This window comes from Cervus canadensis, chromosome 10 (assembly GCF_019320065.1).
Source record: "Cervus canadensis isolate Bull #8, Minnesota chromosome 10, ASM1932006v1, whole genome shotgun sequence".
NCBI lineage: Eukaryota > Metazoa > Chordata > Mammalia > Artiodactyla > Cervidae > Cervus > Cervus canadensis.
Window position 1 is genome coordinate 53,501,216 of NC_057395.1, and position 16,663 is coordinate 53,517,878.

The 16,663-nt window shown below is 44.0% G+C and overlaps 1 protein-coding gene across 7 annotated transcripts; it reads left to right on the plus strand.

Annotated features, from left to right (window-relative positions):
* The first annotated feature begins 233 nt into the window (after positions 1-233).
* TCFL5 (transcription factor like 5) lies at positions 234-16,532 on the plus strand. Of its 7 annotated transcripts, none has more exons than XM_043479285.1 (6): positions 234-951; positions 1,890-2,076; positions 2,355-2,517; positions 4,249-4,495; positions 6,401-6,542; positions 15,745-16,532. In XM_043479285.1, exons 1-6 carry the CDS (start codon positions 293-295, stop codon positions 15,865-15,867), a joined length of 1,521 nt encoding a protein of 506 aa, XP_043335220.1. In that variant the 5' UTR covers positions 234-292; the 3' UTR covers positions 15,868-16,532. The 7 variants fall into 7 exon arrangements, with proteins under 7 accessions (XP_043335220.1, XP_043335221.1, XP_043335222.1 ...); XM_043479286.1 differs by having other exon boundaries at positions 4,252-4,495; XM_043479287.1 differs by lacking the exon at positions 15,745-16,532 and adding an exon at positions 10,123-10,564.
* The last annotated feature ends 131 nt before the right edge of the window (positions 16,533-16,663 follow it).

The following is a 16,663-nucleotide window of genomic DNA, read 5'->3' on the forward strand; positions in this document are numbered from 1 at the left end:
CGGCCCGGCCCCGCGGACTCTGGACCCAGGCGGCTCCGCCCCGCCCCCTTCGCGCCCTCTACCTGCGCGCGCAGCCCGGGGGGTGGAGCCGCGGCGGGGGCAGGGCGGGGCGGGCGGTTGGCGCGGCCTGGCCGCGGGGCGGGTCCGCGGGGCCGGGGCGGGGCCGCGCCCGGGAGGGGCTGCCGTTGCGGGCTGGCGGCGCAGGCGCGCTGAGGCCGGCGGTTTCCGCGCCCCCGCCCGCCCGGCCTGGCCCCGCCGGCCCGCCCGCGCGCCCCACGCCGTTGGCGCCGGCATGTCGGGCCCCGGGCCGCGGGAGCCGCCGCAGGCGGGCGGGCCGGCGGGCCCCGAGGGCGCGGACGCTACGCTGGGCGAGGCGGGGCTGAGCTTCACGACCACCGACCTGAGCCTGGTGGAGATGACGGAGATCGAGTACACGCAACTGCAGCACATTCTCTACTCGCACATGGAGGCGGCGGCGGCCGACGGCGAGCTCGAGACGCGCCTCAACTCGGCCTTCCTGGCGGCGGCGGCGCCCGGCGCGACGGCGGGAAACTTCGCGGCGGCGGGGGGCGCGGCAGCGGCGGCGGCGGGGGGCGCGCCGCCCGTGTACCCGGTGCTGTGCCCGCCCGCGCTGGCCGACGGCGGCTTCGCAGGCGCCAACCAGTGCCTGGGCCACATCGACTTCCAGGAGCTGCGCATGATGCTGCTGAGCGAGGCGGGCGCGGCTCCCGCCGCCGAGAAGACTCCGGGCGCCGACGGCCCGGGCCCGGGCGCACCCCGGCCCAAGGCGCCCGACGGCGCCGGCAAGGAGAACGCGGAGGGCGCGCCCGAGGCGCGGGCCAAGTCGGCGGTGCGCGTCCGCCTGGAGGACCGCTTCAACAGCATCCCTGCCGAGACCCCGCCCGCCCCGCGTGGCGCGGAGCCCCCGGAGCCCGGCGTGGCGCTCAACAAGTGGGTGCATCCCCCAGGGAGCGGGCCCGGTCGGGTGCGGGTGTAGACCAGGGTCCGGTGCAGAGAAGCATCAGCCTCCGTCTGGGTGTAGACAGGGTCACGTGAGAGGCCAGCGGCCCCCGTGCAGCTTGCAGCATAACGGGGAGCAGGCCTCGGAGGGCCTGGGGCCGACCTGAGACATTGTGTGCGCTGTGCAGGCAGAGTGAGCAGGTGTTGCGTTCACGCCCCACAGCATTTCCTTTCGGTGTGCACTCTGTCTGCGTCTGCACGTGGAAGAGAGATGAGTTAAGTGCACTGATGCTCCTGAGGATCAAGGCTTTTCCCCAGATCGCCTACCTAAATGTCAGGAAAGGCTTCCGCTTCCCCTTGCATTGACTCAGGCTCAGGCTGACCTCACGCTGTACAGATACAGCCTGTGGAAGGAGAGAGGTCATGTTGTGAGGCTTTGAGTGAAAAGCAGCTTCATCCTGCAGCCAGACGGCCAGCTCACAGGCACTCTCCCAGCGACTACTGGAGGGGAATAGCCTATCTGCTGGAGTGTCTTCTCAGTTTTCTGACTCTCCCCACCCTGTAGTTTTCCCCCCATTTTGCCCATAGTCTTCAGATTTTGGAGGATGGCAAAAATAATAATAATAATAATCACCACCAGAGATTGGTGGCAGAAGTGGCATGGGAAGGGAGTTGTAACCGAAAGATGACACACAGCTTCACCTTGCATTGTGAGGAAGACAGTTTGAACTTGTCCCCTACAACACTAGTGGATAATTGTTTTATAGAGATTTCCATGATGAAGGGCCTTTCATGGTAACAGATTCGATCTGTTATCTAGAAAATCTAATGTTAACCACGGGAGTGTGATAGTAAGTGATTGTGGTGTTTCAGGAAACTTACCCGCCACACACACTTTACGTGTTTCTGGGTTTCTTTTGTCTTGGCAGTTTGGTAACTCTTATTCGCCATCCATCCGAACTAATGAATGTTCCTCTTCATCAACAACAAAACAAATGTACAACATTAGTGAAAAATAAAACTGCTGCTGCAACTACTGCTTTGCAATTTACATACCCTCTGTTTACTACAAATGCTTGCTCTACTAATGGAAATTCTAATATTTCACAAACACAGGTAGGGAAAATAATTTGTAAAGCTTTGCTCTTTTGTATTAAAAGGATAAATTGTATTTTAGTTAGGTCCCAAGGATTTTTTTTTTCCCTTTCATTAAGCACAATAACATTTTAAAATCAAGAGTGTTTATGTGGTTCAGGGATATTTAAAAATCCTTAAAAGTTCTTCAAGTTCATATGAATAGTTTTGGTGTTATTTCTGTTAAAGTGCATTTTATTTGTGCGTAGAGAGGAGATTGTTGCATGTTGATAAACTTCTTATTGCTTCATTTTCTCCAGAGTTCTAGTAACTCATGTTCTATACTTGAAACTGCCAAGCATCAGGATATTGGATTGCCAAGAGCATTTTCTTTCTGCTATCAGCAAGAAATTGAATCCACTAAGCAGACTTTGGGTAGTAGAAACAAAGCTTTGCCTGAGCAGGTTTGGATTAAAGTAGGAGGTAAGTGATAAGGCAGAAGCTGGCAGATGCTTTCTCTACCTGCCTGAGCTTTGCCCTTGATGTTGGGTGGGTTTTTTTGGCCATGGGTAGGAGAAGGGGAGGTGGTTTATAAACATACGAAATAATCTTGGAAGTCTGCTTGCATTTTAGGAAGCCTTCCCTCCCTCTGCTTTAGTCACCTCACTTTGAACATTCATACCAGTTTTGAATATCGAGTTTATACTTGGCCTGGAAATATTCAGTTTAGAGGCTGGTTTTTCTTAACAGTAACCTCTTTAAACAGAAAAATGATAGACTTATGTACATTTTTCGTTACCTTCAAGTTGCTGACAGATGTAAAGTTTTTATTTTTTTATTTCATACTTCATGAATGAGGCATGAATCTGAAATCCACTCAGAGATTTTAGGGGACAGTCTGGTGGTGGTTTAGTCGTTCAGTTGTGTCCGACTCTTTACGATTCCATGGACTGTAGTCCATCAGGCTCCTTTGTCCATGGGATTTCCCAGACAAGAATACTGGAGCAGGTTGCCATTTCCTTCTCTAGGGGATCTTCCTGACCCAGGGATCGAACCCACGTCTCCTGCATTGCAGGCGGATACTTTACCAGTAGCACCACCTGGGAAGCCCTGGTGGGGACAGTCTGCAGATGGGCAAAGGATTGAGTTGGGAGCAAGAGGCCATAAGGTGATTCAGAAAATTTTAGACATAAAGAAACTGCTGAAGACAAATTTTGCTTACCTCTGATGTTAACTCTCAATCCATTTTTCCTGGGAAACATTCTTTTTCAAGTTATCCAACAATAATACAGCTCACACAATGTGCTTTCTGAGAGCTGATGGAGACAGGATAGTGATGGAGTGCTCCTGCTTTCTCCCACATCAGTGATTAATTTTTCCTGGTCATTGTGACGTTGTATGTGAAAGTATACGTTAACATTTGTAAGGTACAAAGGTTAATATTAAAATAATTCCTGTACTGACTGTTCAGCTTAAGAAACAAAACATCACCAATACTTGTGAATTCCCCTCTGTGTCTTTAAAAAGTTATCCCCGTTCTGAAATTTGTGTTCGGCAATTCTGTCACTGTAGAAGATTTGGCTTTGTGTGGCACCTTGGGAATGCTCATCACCACTTGTATCAGTTAGACCCCTGTTTGATGGGAAATTGACATGTTTCCGTAGCACAAGTCACAGCTATGATGTGATTACTGGTTTTGTAGGGGGAGGGAATCTCATTTGTAAGGTGAGGGCATGTTTAACCCTAAACCACTTAGGTTTTGTCCTCTTCTGGGCATTGCAGTTATAGTATCAGTTGTCATTTTAGAATAATTGCATATCAAGAAAATCCTTTGGAGAAAATATTTCTGGGTTTAAAAAAAAACCCAGATTCCATCCTGAATATCAGGAAAGTCAAACAGCTTCTTGGTTTCTCTATTCAGAGATGACAAATGCCTCTTGATTTAAAAGAGAGACCTTTGACAAGCTCTGTTGATCACATAATATTCAGTGTGTTTTAATTTAGTTTATGTTCGGTTTTATAGTTTGAAACCTGGAGCTCTGTGCCAGCTGCCCCTGTGGAATTTCTGAGGCTTCCTGTTCGGTTCTGTGTGCTCCTTACCCATTCATGTTTACATCTTGGATTGAAAATACTGAAAAATATATTCAGCGTTTACGAGGGTAAGTTAAGAAGAACTGAAAAACTAAAGTACCACTTTTTCCTTCTTTTGCAAAGAAGAAGCGCTATGTAAACAAGCCATAAATAAGAGGAATCGGAGTAGGATACGTCAGTTGGACACAAACGTAGAACGAAGAGCCCTTGGAGAGATTCAGAACGTGGGCGAAGGCTCCACGGCGACACAGGGTGCTTGGCAGTCAGCAGAGTCTTCCCAGGCCACCCTCGGTGAGCAGACCCAGAGCGGGCCACAGGGGGGCCGGTCCCAACGCAGGGAGAGGCACAACCGCATGGAAAGAGACCGAAGGTAAGGCCTGAACATCGGCAGCATAGGGTTCTCTCAGATGCCAAGCAGGTGGCGGGCAGTGCTGGTGGCAGGCAGCCTTTTGTAGAAAACGGTGGTGTAGCCATTTCTGTATTCAAAGGGAGAGAGAGCCGGCAGGAGTCAGCAGCCACTGTGTTTTGTGAGTTGAGAGTACTCACTACGACCCCCAGGCTTGATGATTCACTGGGAACACTCGTGGCTCTGGTCTATTTTGAACAAAGAACCCAGCAGAGCCAGCACTGGCATGTGGGGGGATGGCTGGGGGACCAGGCACCAGCTCCCAGGAACCCCTCCCAGTGGAGCCACTCAGGATGCCTGTCAGCCCCCAGCCATGGGAGTGTGTCCCCAGCCAGGAGAGCTATTGAGAGACTCGGGGCCCTGGGATCCTACTAGTAGGGGGCTGATTGTGGGGGGCCTCCCTTATTGGCCACAGCCAGATCCCAGACCCCCAGCAGGAAAGCTAGTATTTGACATGCCACGGCTTGGTGCAAACAAGCCGTGTTGTTTGCACCCCCGGCTTAGTCACAGAGTGGTGACTGGTGGTGGTGGGATCCCCCAAATCTGAGTTTCAAGGTGCCGGCCAGGGTCACTGGTCACTGAGTCACTCAGTTTGCTGGGTTCTTCTAAGAATGTTGGAGAAGGAGGAGGTTACAGCTTATGTGAGTTGTTTTATCTGTTGATTTTATTTGTGCTGTTCTGCATAGATCCAAAGGTGGTTTTTGCAATTTTCCATTGCAACTGGGTTTTTACATGATGATTCCCTCACATATAGTTATATAACTTAGTCATTTGTTGAGTACTGTACCAGTTTCTGTTTTAGGCTCAGGAACTAGAACACTGAGCAAGACATATATTCATCTCTGAACCTACAGTGTTGGACTAAGGCAGTTTATTTCTTTTTAAAGAGAAATATTAAAGCTAGGCAGCTAGACACCTTCCCCAAATTTGTGTCCACACATAACTCACTGTGAATTATAATGGGCATTGTTCCCACTCTGACATGTATTTAATAAACATTTACTGAGTACCTACCATCTGACAAAAAGCCTTTTACTTACTACTGCCTGTTGACAGTGAAGGTTTGAATTCTTCCTCTGCCATTTCCTAGTTTAACAACCTTCTTCTTGTTCTCGTCTCCTCCTCCTAAGTTCCTCGTGTATGTAATAGGTGTTTGAAGTAGGACGCCAGCATCAAACAAGCTGAGATGTTGGGCCTGGTGCCTGCGGTTACAGAGCATCTAGTGAATTCCCACTGTGACTACCTTACAAAGTTTCCCTTAAATTTTGAGTGTACACACGGGAAGATGAGCAACAAGGGCCATATTGTATAAGGTGTTCCACATCAGCTCGTGTAGCACTGAATGTAATACATGAAAGTTAAAAATGGTCTAAGAGTAAGGCTCCAGTTATGTAAATCATCTCTAAAAAGACCAGGTTTGGGGACATTAACTGGCTGGTAGTCTGTGTCCTAAATGAACTGGGACCTCTTGAAGAATGAGTGCTGTGAATCCTAGCTTGTGTGAGCTCCTTGGCACCTAGCAGGCAGGTGAATGCCTGTTGAGTGAAAGAACATTCTGCCCAGAAGAAGCACATACACAGTTTTGCTTCTGGTTTTGGGGCTTTGGGTCCATCCTTGCTCTAGAGGCTTGGAGCTGGCCCTTGCATGTACCCCAGAAGTAAAGAGGGGAGACTCTCCAGGGAGAACGACAAGGCTGAGTTGGACCCCAAGGGGACCTGGTGCTGCAGAGGGGAGCCTGGCTGGGGAGAAGCTGCTCTTAGTTCTCAACGGCCAAGCTGGGAGCTAATTCCTTGAGGAACACAGGCACACACTTTATTCCCTTGTTCTGCATCAGCTTTTCAATGTGATTAATTTGTGTTTTGACCATAGGCGCAGAATCCGCATTTGCTGTGACGAGTTGAACCTTTTAGTCCCATTTTGCAACGCCGAGACTGATAAGGCCACGACTCTGCAGTGGACCACAGCATTCCTGAAATACATTCAGGAGAGGCACGGAGATTCTCTTAAAAAGGTTAGTATCTAGGCCGGGAGACTTTCAATCCCGTAAATGGATCAGTATTGCTATTTATCCTTTTCGTCGAAGATGTCCCAAACTGTCCTTTGTTTCCTGGACTTTAATATCAGATACTGAGTCCAGTGTGAGTAATGCGCCCTGCTTGTTAATGATGGCATCATCTTTTATCAAAGTACGAAGCACAGCCTGGGTTTGTCCACTAACCTCAGAGCGTAAGCCTGCATTGTCAGTGGTCAGCTAGTAGGGAGACACCTGCTCTGTACAGTGAATTGTTTGGGGGCTCAGTGGGGTTTCAAAGACTGGCCTGTAGGGTGTGAATTTTTGCCCTCAGAAATTGTTGTGAAAGGGATAAAGCACAAATAGAAACAAAAAGAGGCAATTCAGTGTCAAAAATAATCAAACAATCTGGTTACCAAACGTGTTGAGAAGGCAGAGCAGAGAGACCCTTCGGCCTGGGTGATGGAGGACTATGTGGGCCTGCGGCAAGCATCTCAGTTTCTTGGTAGAGCAAGTACCTCAACTTTGACCCTGTCTGTTTGGGCTGAGGAGCCACTGATAACCCTGAGGGCTCCCGGTGGGACCCCCTTCCTTGGGGTTTCAGATGAGAGAATGTGCCCGGCAGTGGCTCCTGTGCTCTGCCTTGGGGGCCTTGGGTCCAGGTACCCTCAGAACTTGAGGTGGGGGCACGTAGTTAGTGGAGAGTGCCCTGGTTTTGCTCCTGGTCCCAGCTGTTGTCCTGCTGTTGACCGAGCATAAGTCTAATTAGAGAACTGAACTGGCATTGGTGTAATAAGCAGGGAGCCATTTTAGAACCATTTTAGAAAGAGCCTCCTGTGTCTAGATCCTGGGGGCCTGAGCATGACCCCCCCCACAGCCAGCCTCTCAGGCTGAGTGCTGAGAGTTTGTCTTCTACAGTTCCTTTCCTGTGCGTTTCTCCATTTCTTTTCCATGTGCGTTTCCATCTTGGGAGTTTTGTAATTTCATCAAGTTCCTTATTTTCATTGTATATTTTTAATTGCCTTTTAAAGCCATACCTTTGTTAGATTTGTGCTAATTGGATCATTTATGGTTATTTATAATGTGGTTATTCTGGTTATTTTTTAACATTATTTTTTAGCAATATACTTGGTTTATTGTAATAAAATAAAGCTTTTATATTTAAAAAATGAACTTAATGGTTGGCTCTGTGTACCTTGTAAGTGGTGAATTATTATTCATATGATGGATTCAAATATGATGATGGTGTTTACAACAATTAAAAGAACTTAACTGTCTCTATACTCAAAGATTAAATAGATTAAAACGTATTAATTTTTGTGTGTATTAGGTTTCCTGAATATTTCTTTTTTTTCCTGAATATTTCTGAAATTTAGTTACATTGAGTTTGTAAATTGTTTCTGGGTGGGATTACAGGAACCATCAAAAAACAGGCTGAAGTGATACCAGTAGCAATTTTGGGGAGAATTAGACTGGAAAATCCTAAACCTTTGTGTTGTTACTGTTTCCTTAGTGACATCCCTCCTCCCACTTACATGAACATTTTTGTTCCTAAAGGTAAAATACATAAAAGTCTTAAGTAATTTGCCACGATTATTTCAGTATACATCTCATCCCACAGTCCTTTCTGGATCACCAGGGAAGTCCAAGACTCTGCTTTTTAAGAAGAGTATTTTATCTATTGCTCCTATTTCTCACATTCTGATCTGTAAAGATGGCAGTTTTTAACAGCTTGCTGAGACTTCCATTGTGACCGCATATGTAGTAAAATTTTTTTAAAATTCTGTGTTTATTTGGAAAATACAAGCATTCTCTGTTTGGTGAATTCTGTATGTGTATTAGGTCAAGGTTACAAAATATGGTTCAGGCCTTTTTTGTCCTCTCTTGTCTGTCATACCTGTTGTTCCGAGAGCCTGCGTGGCATTTCCCACTGTGATGCACCTGTCCTGTCTCTTTGGGGCTCTCATGCAGCTGAGTGTTGGGGCACCCCCTCCCACCTGGGCCCTGGGGTTTGTCACCCCTCTTGATTTCATTAACCTTTTGCCTTTAAGTCTCTCCTCTCTCTGTATGGATGACACCAGTTTTCTTCCTCTTCCTAACTTCCTGATAAAATTTCTTGACGTGTAACTGTAACAATCTTTCTTTTTCCTACTAAAAATAACAGATTTTATCATTGGCATTCTCCTACTTACAAATGTAATGTGAATATCAAGTCTGCCCAGATATCATTTCAAGGAGTCTGATGAGTTGTAAAAACCCCTTAGAACTCAGTTGTTTCAATCAGGCTTTGTTGAAATAGATGCTGACTGAGCCAGCCAGAGTGGTAGTTTACCTTTGGTGCACTCGAGGGCAGATGTCCACCTGTCTCCCTGTCTCACTGTCCCTCCAAGTCCCCACGAGTCAAGTCCCAGGGGCTGTGTGAGAGTCTGGATTGAGCTACACCTGAACTCTACTTCCGGCAGAACTATTGAAAATAAAGATGGCTGCCCAGAGGTAGTCTGCTCATTGTGTGAAGGTTGTTTAGAAAATCTCTTGAAGAACTTTTCTTACATCTGAGAAATGATGACTTCGGTTTAGTTATTCTCAAAGGTAAACTCTACCTTCTCAAATATAGACAAATATTTTATAGTTGGGCTAGGGGTGTCAGAATACAGAAAATAATCAAACCATGTTTCATTTTATATTAAGATCCACTGAAAATATTTTAAATATTGGGAAGAAAATTAGAGTATGTTTATGTACAGATATAGCCTCTGAGCGTAGGTGGTGGTTGCAGATGGCAGATGGCCTTGGTCGGGCTGGCCATCTTGGTCACCACTTGGTCAGGTGGGGCACTCCAGCAGCTCCAGATGACCTAGAAGGTATCGCAGTGGCAGCAGACACAGTGCTTACACTTCCCTTCATGGTCATGAATTAAGTTTAAATCTACTGTAGTCCAGCAGCAAAAAGACGACACGATTCAAAAATGGGCAAAGGACCTGAATAGACATTTCTCCAAGGAAGATGAGCAAATGGCCAGTAAATAGATGAAAAGATGCTCAGCATCACTAATGATCAGGGAAATGCAGATCAAAAGCACTTTAATGGATATGAGATACTAGTTCACACCCATTAAGTGGTGGTGGTGGTGTTCAGTTGCTTAGTCGTGTCCAACTCTTTGCAACCCCATTGACTGCAGCATGCCAGGCTTCCCTGTCCTTCACTATCTCCTGGAGCTTGCTCAAACTCATGTCCATTGAGTTGGTGACGCCATCCAACCATCTTGTCCTCTGTTGTCCCCTTCTCCTCCTGCCTTCAATCTTTCCCAGCATCTGGGTCTTTGCCACCCATTAGGTGTGGCTATTACAAAACAAAATAACAAGTGTTTGTGAGGATGTGGAGAAATAGAAAACTTTGGGATTGCTGGTGAGAATGTAAAATGGTACAGCTGGTGGTTCTTCAAAAAGTTAAACATAGAATTACCATATAATCCAGCAGTACCACTTCTGGGTATTGTAGATACCCATGAGAGTAGAAAAGCAGGGACTTGAACAGGTACTTGTATACCGGTGTTCATAGCCACATTATTCACCATCACCAGAAGATGGAAACAATCCGAGTGGTGGAGATAATCCAGTCAACAGGCGAATGGAAAAACAGCCGATGGAATACTATTCAGCCACGAAAAGGAATGAAGTTCTGACACATGCCTCACAACATGAATGGACTTCAGAAATAGGATGCTGAGTGAGAAAAGACAGACACAAAAATACAAATACTGTATGATTCCACTTAATGAAGTCATCCGATTCATAGAGTCAAAACGTAGAATGGTGCCAGAGGCTGGGGGAGGTAGATGGGGAGTTAGTATTTAATGGGGACAGAGTTTCAGTTTGGAAAGATGAGAAAGTTCTGGAAATAGTGACAATGGTTACACAAGTTTCTGAGTGTACTTAAACCACTGAATTTACACTTTGGAATGGTAAAAATGGCAAGTTTTATGTTATATATATTTTACCACAATAAAAGTATATAAACCTAGACTTAATTGTGTAAGAATGCTGTTCTTAAAAAAAAAAAGAAAAAAGAAATGCATACACGCACAAAAATGGAGAGCCTGAAATAATGAACTCCTGTGTCCCTCAGCGCAGCCTCAGGCATAACTTCGTTTCACAGATTCATCCCCATCCTCCCACCCTCACCAAATTATTTTAAAGTGTTTCCAGACGTCACATCACTTCATTCGCAAATGTATCTCTAAAAAGGAAAGTGCTGCTTAAAAGCACAACCGCATCATCATCATCTTCCTTAATCTCAATCCCTGTCCAGATTTCCCTGGCTCACAACTGTTGTTTTACAGTTGACTTATTTGAGTCAGTATCCAAACATTGTGTTTGGTTCATAGCTCTTAAATATCTTTTAATATGCAATGGCTCCCTTTCCTATTTTCCTTACTGTTTTTTAGTTGATGATGTTGAAAGTCACTGAACGGAATTTGGGTCCACTTGCCCACACATAGTAAAGCCAATCTACTGACACCGGTTGTGGTGAAAGAAAGGTGCAGCATTTATTGCAGGTGCCAAACAAGGCATCTGGGTGGCTTATGCTCAAATGACCTGAATTTCTTGTTGTGGCGCCTGCAATAAATGCTGCACTTCCCTTCACCACAACCGGTGTCAGTAGATTGGCTTTACTGTGTGCAGGCGAGTGGACCCAAATTCTGTTTAGTAACAGATTTTGGCACCCAGATGCAATGGAAATCCCATCTGGGTCACCAAAAATTGTTAACAAACCAAACTTGGGTCTGCTCACATATGTGCAGTATTACATGTCATGATTAGTTATACTCTGTGACATCAGAGAATTTTTTCTGTGTAATGTTTTTCATGTAATTTAACATACTAAATAATGTCAATTAGTTTAATATTTCTTCCCTGAGATGCCTCAGGAGTTTTCTGGAAAACTCAGAGTCAGCTAGAGAAGGAAACTTACAACCTGTTATCAAAAGCAGCTCAATATTCCAGGAAAACTGCTCCCTTAACAGAGCACACCAAGTCTTGCACCAGCTTACTTTTAATAGCAAACTTCATTTACTTAATTCGTTTCAGTCTAATCTGAGCCCATCTTGACCACATGCAAAACTCTTTCCTTAAGATTCCTTTTCCACAAACCTTCCATCACTTTCTGTATCCATGTTAGTTTGTCCTTTATTTTTTCCCATCCAGAGACCACAAGCCCTGGGACAAAACTATTCTCCCTTTACCCCCTGAACAAAGGTTTTTCCATTCTTTATATCTTCTCTCACCAACAGTGTATATCCTACTTGCTTTACATATTGAAATCCTTCCCTTACTACTTTTAGTAGCTTAATTGCATATGTATTACAATTTTAACCCTTAAAAACTTTAATCTCTAGTGAAAACCAAGAAGCAAGTAATTGAACTGTTCTTTACATCAGCATGGGCTTCCCTGATAGCTCTGTTGGTAAAGAATCTGCCTGCAATGCAGGAGACGCCGGTTTGATCTCTGGGTTGGGAAGATCCCCTGGAGAAGGGATAGGCTACCCACTCCAGGATTCCTGGGCTTCCCTCGTGGCTCAGCTGGTAAAGAATCCGCCTGCAGTGCGGGAGACCTGGGTTTGATCCCTGGGTTGGGAAAATCCCCTGGAGAAGGGAAAGGCTACCCACTCCAGTATTCTGGCCTGGAGAATTCCACGGACAGTATATATAGTCCATGGGGATCACAAAGAGTCAGACATGACTGAGCAACTTGCACTTCACTTACATCACCATGTTTTGATTGGCAAACATACAAACACATTCTGTAACCTCTAAAAGCATTCATTTTCCTACAACTTTTCAATTCAATGTGCTACAGGACATGTGTCTAATAAGCCCGAGCATCTTTAGTTTTTTTTTCTCAAAGAAGATGAAAGAAGGTGAACTTAGGCTTGTCCAGTGATCAGTGTTAATGCTTAGAAGATCTGAACTCCTTGTTTGGTACCTGCAACAGACACCACACTTTCCTTCACCACACCCTGGTGTCAGTAAATTGGTTTTACTGTGCATAGGCGAGTGGACCCAGATTTGGTTCAGTGACAGTTTCGGTGACCCAGATGGATCCTATCCAGCAGATGCCTGAGCACCTTTGTCTCAGGGGCAGCTCCAGGCCCTTGCCACCGACCAGGCGTCCTTGGCCCATGGCACTGGTTTTCCTGGTAGAGGAAAACAAGGTGCTCACATTGGTGGGTTGAGACATCTTTGGTAAGTAATGGAACTGATGTGTGGTGACACCAGAGTATTCTTCCCTATCATGTTGACTTCAGCTGCAGCGGAGCATTGATTGGGATTTTCCCTTTTGGACTAAGTAAGGCTTGGTCATGTGGCTTTGTCTCTGATGGCCACTGGCTAGGAACGCCCTCTTTTGAGACTAGGGAACTTGAACCTTGAGAGACAGGTTTGCCTTGACTTGTTTGTTTGCTTGGTATTTGACAACACTGGCCATGAATAATTAAGTATGAGTGATCACTGCTCTGTTCTATCTTGTAGTCTAGGGTGTATTTTACAAAACTGGTAGGTGTTCAACTATGCTTCTATAAAAAGTGATTTTTTTTTAAACACCACATGGCTACAACATTCTTCATTCAAAATCTAGAGAAAATTGGTTAAGATGAAACTTTTGAAATTCTAAAACTAGTTCTTTTTTGCTTATCAGAGAAAACTGGCTTAGATATTTTCTCAGTATCATGACCCTCAGAGATCAAAATATTCCTACGAGAAACCCTGAAGTTATAACTCTTATCATGTTCTTGAAATGCAGACACAACTCACATTGCCTATGACTTTAGTTGTGGGTTAATTAGTAGAACTACAAATCACAGGGGGAAGAGAGAAAGAGCCTTTTTAAAATCAAGTAAATTCAGCTTATCCCAACTGTTACAAAGTTTTATGTTTGCTGGCTGAGTTGCCATGACACTGGTGGTCACGATTTCCTATCTTTTTATTTGCATTTTGTTTGTTGTTAAAACAGGAAGCCATTGGGAACTTTAAGGAATTCTTGGACTCCACCTTTTGCTTTTGTCCTGCGGGAATCTTGTTCTATATGTATGTGTGTCTGCATTTGTCTTGTGTGTAAGGGTACCAGCCATGGGAACTCAAGCTCATTTCTCAAATGCAGCCTTTTGGGGTACATTCTCCAGAATTGGACTGCTTTTAGTCACAAACCAATAAAATGTACAAAAAATGATTTTCTTTTGTAATATGGCCTGGCCATAATTCTCTGTAGATTTAGGGAAAAGATGGCTTGCTAATGGATACCTAAGTTTTGCTACTATTATACAGCTTAGGGGAGTTTTATAATAGAGATAGAAAATGGAATAATAGTTATAAACTGATAAATTTTGTATTGAAAGACAAGCTATGTGATCTCTGGATGGATAATGTCTGTATAATATTATCATAAATAATAAAATAGAGATAAATGGGTTAAAAGCTTTCAGATGAACTCTTTAGGAATAATTATCTATTAGTTTTTCCAGATTTTTGATAACTTGAAACTAGTTTTGCTAAACTAAGTTGTGTGACAGAAATTCATTAAAGGTCTAAGTCATTTTTCATCAAGACAAAATACTGGAACATTGATTGCTAGACAAGTCTAAGTTCACCTTCTGTCTCCTGAGAGAAAAAATAAAAAAGTTATTTGGGCTTATTAGACACATGTCCTGTACCACATTAAATCGAAAAATTGTATCATAGGAAAATATATGCTTTTAGAGGTTACAGAATGTGTTCTTAAGTTTGCCAATCAAACCATGCTGATGTAAAGAACAGTTCAATTACTTGCTTCTTGGTTTTCACTAGAGATTAAAATTTTTAAGGGTTAAAATTGTAATACATACGCAATTAAGCTACTAAAAGTAATAAGGGAAGCATTTTGATATGTAAAGAAAGTAGGATATTCACTCTCAGTGAGAGGAAGATATAAAGAATGGAAATATCTTTGTTCAGGGGGTAAAGGGAGAATAGTTTTGTCCCAGAGCTTGTTGTTTCTGAATGGGCAAAAATAAAGGACAAACTAACATGGATACAGAAAGTGATGGAACGTTTGTGGAAAAGGAACCTTAAGGAAAGTGTTTTACATGTGGTCAAGATGGGCTCAGATTAGACTGAATTGAATTAAGTAAATGAAGTTTGCTATTAAAAGTAAGGTGGTGCAAGACTCGATGTGGGCTTTCTCTCTGTTAAGGGAGCAAAGTTTTCCTGGAATATTGAGCTGTTATTGATAACAGGTTGTAATAAGTTTCCTTCTCTAACTGACTGTTTTCCAGAAGACTCCTGAGGCATCTCAGGAAGAAATATTAAACCAATTAAGATTATTCAGTATTGTACATTACATAAAAAACTTTATATGGAAAAAATTCTCTGCTGAAGTTGTCACAGTGTTAAGTTCTCACGACATGCAAAGCTGCATGTTGGTGAGCGGGCCCAAGCTGTGGCCTGCGGGACTTTCCGCCTTCTGCACCTCACAGACCTGTATCTTTTGTCTCCTGGAGGCCTATGAGCCTCGAGTTGTCTGACTGCACCTGCCTTCTCCTTTTGTGAGCTTGAGACTGATATAGCCTTTTCTTGAGACTGAGGCCTTTTCTAAAGCGTTTAGAGGTAGAGCTGCATTAACTTGACCCACAGCCAGTGTACTGGGGAGTCACCTCAGTCTGGCCATCGCCATACCCAGTACTGAGCACATAGCAACAGGGGGGTGGGGACTGTAAATGCCCCTGGCGGGAGGGGTGCGTAATGGTACACGGGATCTGTGTGGGGTGGTGGAAAGTTCTGGAAATGGAGAGTGGTGATGGTTTGCACAAGAGTGTGAACATATTTAATGCTACTGAATTGCACACTTACAAATGGTTAAAACAGTAGAGTTTATGTCTGTGTTCCCACAATGAAAATATAAAATTACAGATGCATTTTTGAATATCAGAAGGGTTTACAATATGGTCTGACCTTTTGAGAATCTATTGGAAAATGAAATAAAAATAAAGGTAACCGAGGAAAGTGTTTGAATCCCCATCTTTATCCCCTTACAAGATGTGACATATGTTTGTGACACCTTAACTATATGTTTTGATGTAGTTTAGTTCTTAATGTCAACCTTTTGTGTTTTTGAAAATAGCAGTTTTCATGTCTGTGCATACAGTACATTGATGGTCATGTCTCGATTTTAGGAATTTGAGAGTGTATTTTGCGGTAAAACTGGCAGAAGGCTAAAGCTGACTAGACCAGACTCCTTGGTGACGTGTCCTGCACAGGAGAGTCTACAGAGCAGCCCAGCTATGGAGATCAAGTGACTGGATGTGAACACTGGTTCCTGGGCAGTAGACGGCCGCTCCTTTGTGACACGCAAACATTACCTCGGACCCTGGACTTCCGCTTTGATAGTCTAACTTGAGAGGGACGTGTCTCAGCTCGTGGGACTCTAATGTGGACTTTGAAAGCCCATTTTGTAGAAATATTTATCTAGAACAAAATACTTACCCATTAATGTCCTCTTAGACCTTTTGGGGATGAAGACATCTTGACAATTAGTAAGTAATTTTTCAATTATCTGTCTGATTCCATCATGTTTTCTTAACATGATAACTTAAAAAAATTAACATCCTTTGTAATTTCTTTAGTCTTAAAAGGTACATTGCTTTTTACTTATTTTATTTACATTTTAAATATGCCCCGTTAGCAACTAGAACGAGTTAAATTGTTCTTAACTGTAAGTAGTTTGGAAATTTTATTTCTTTTGTTTATCACTTCCCCTTGTAATGATTTCCAGCTGCACCAAACGGTATTGCAAAATGCAGTCCTCTTTCAAACTTTTTTGCTGGAAGCTTTCCAGAGACCTCTTTTAAAGGTACTTTTGTCCATAAATGAAATATTGTCACAGTAGTATTGCTTCAGTGCCCTCATTTTCATAGTGAGAGTCATTACTTTCTGTGTAATAAACTGTAATGTTTGGAACTGAGTTTTTCAAATGAGTGGCTTTATTTGTTACAACAGATAATCCCAATAGGCTTTAGTGCAATACAGTCACTTTCAATAAATACTGTCAACGGAGATAGTTAAAAGTTTGTGCACAAAAGAAGCAGGTAAATC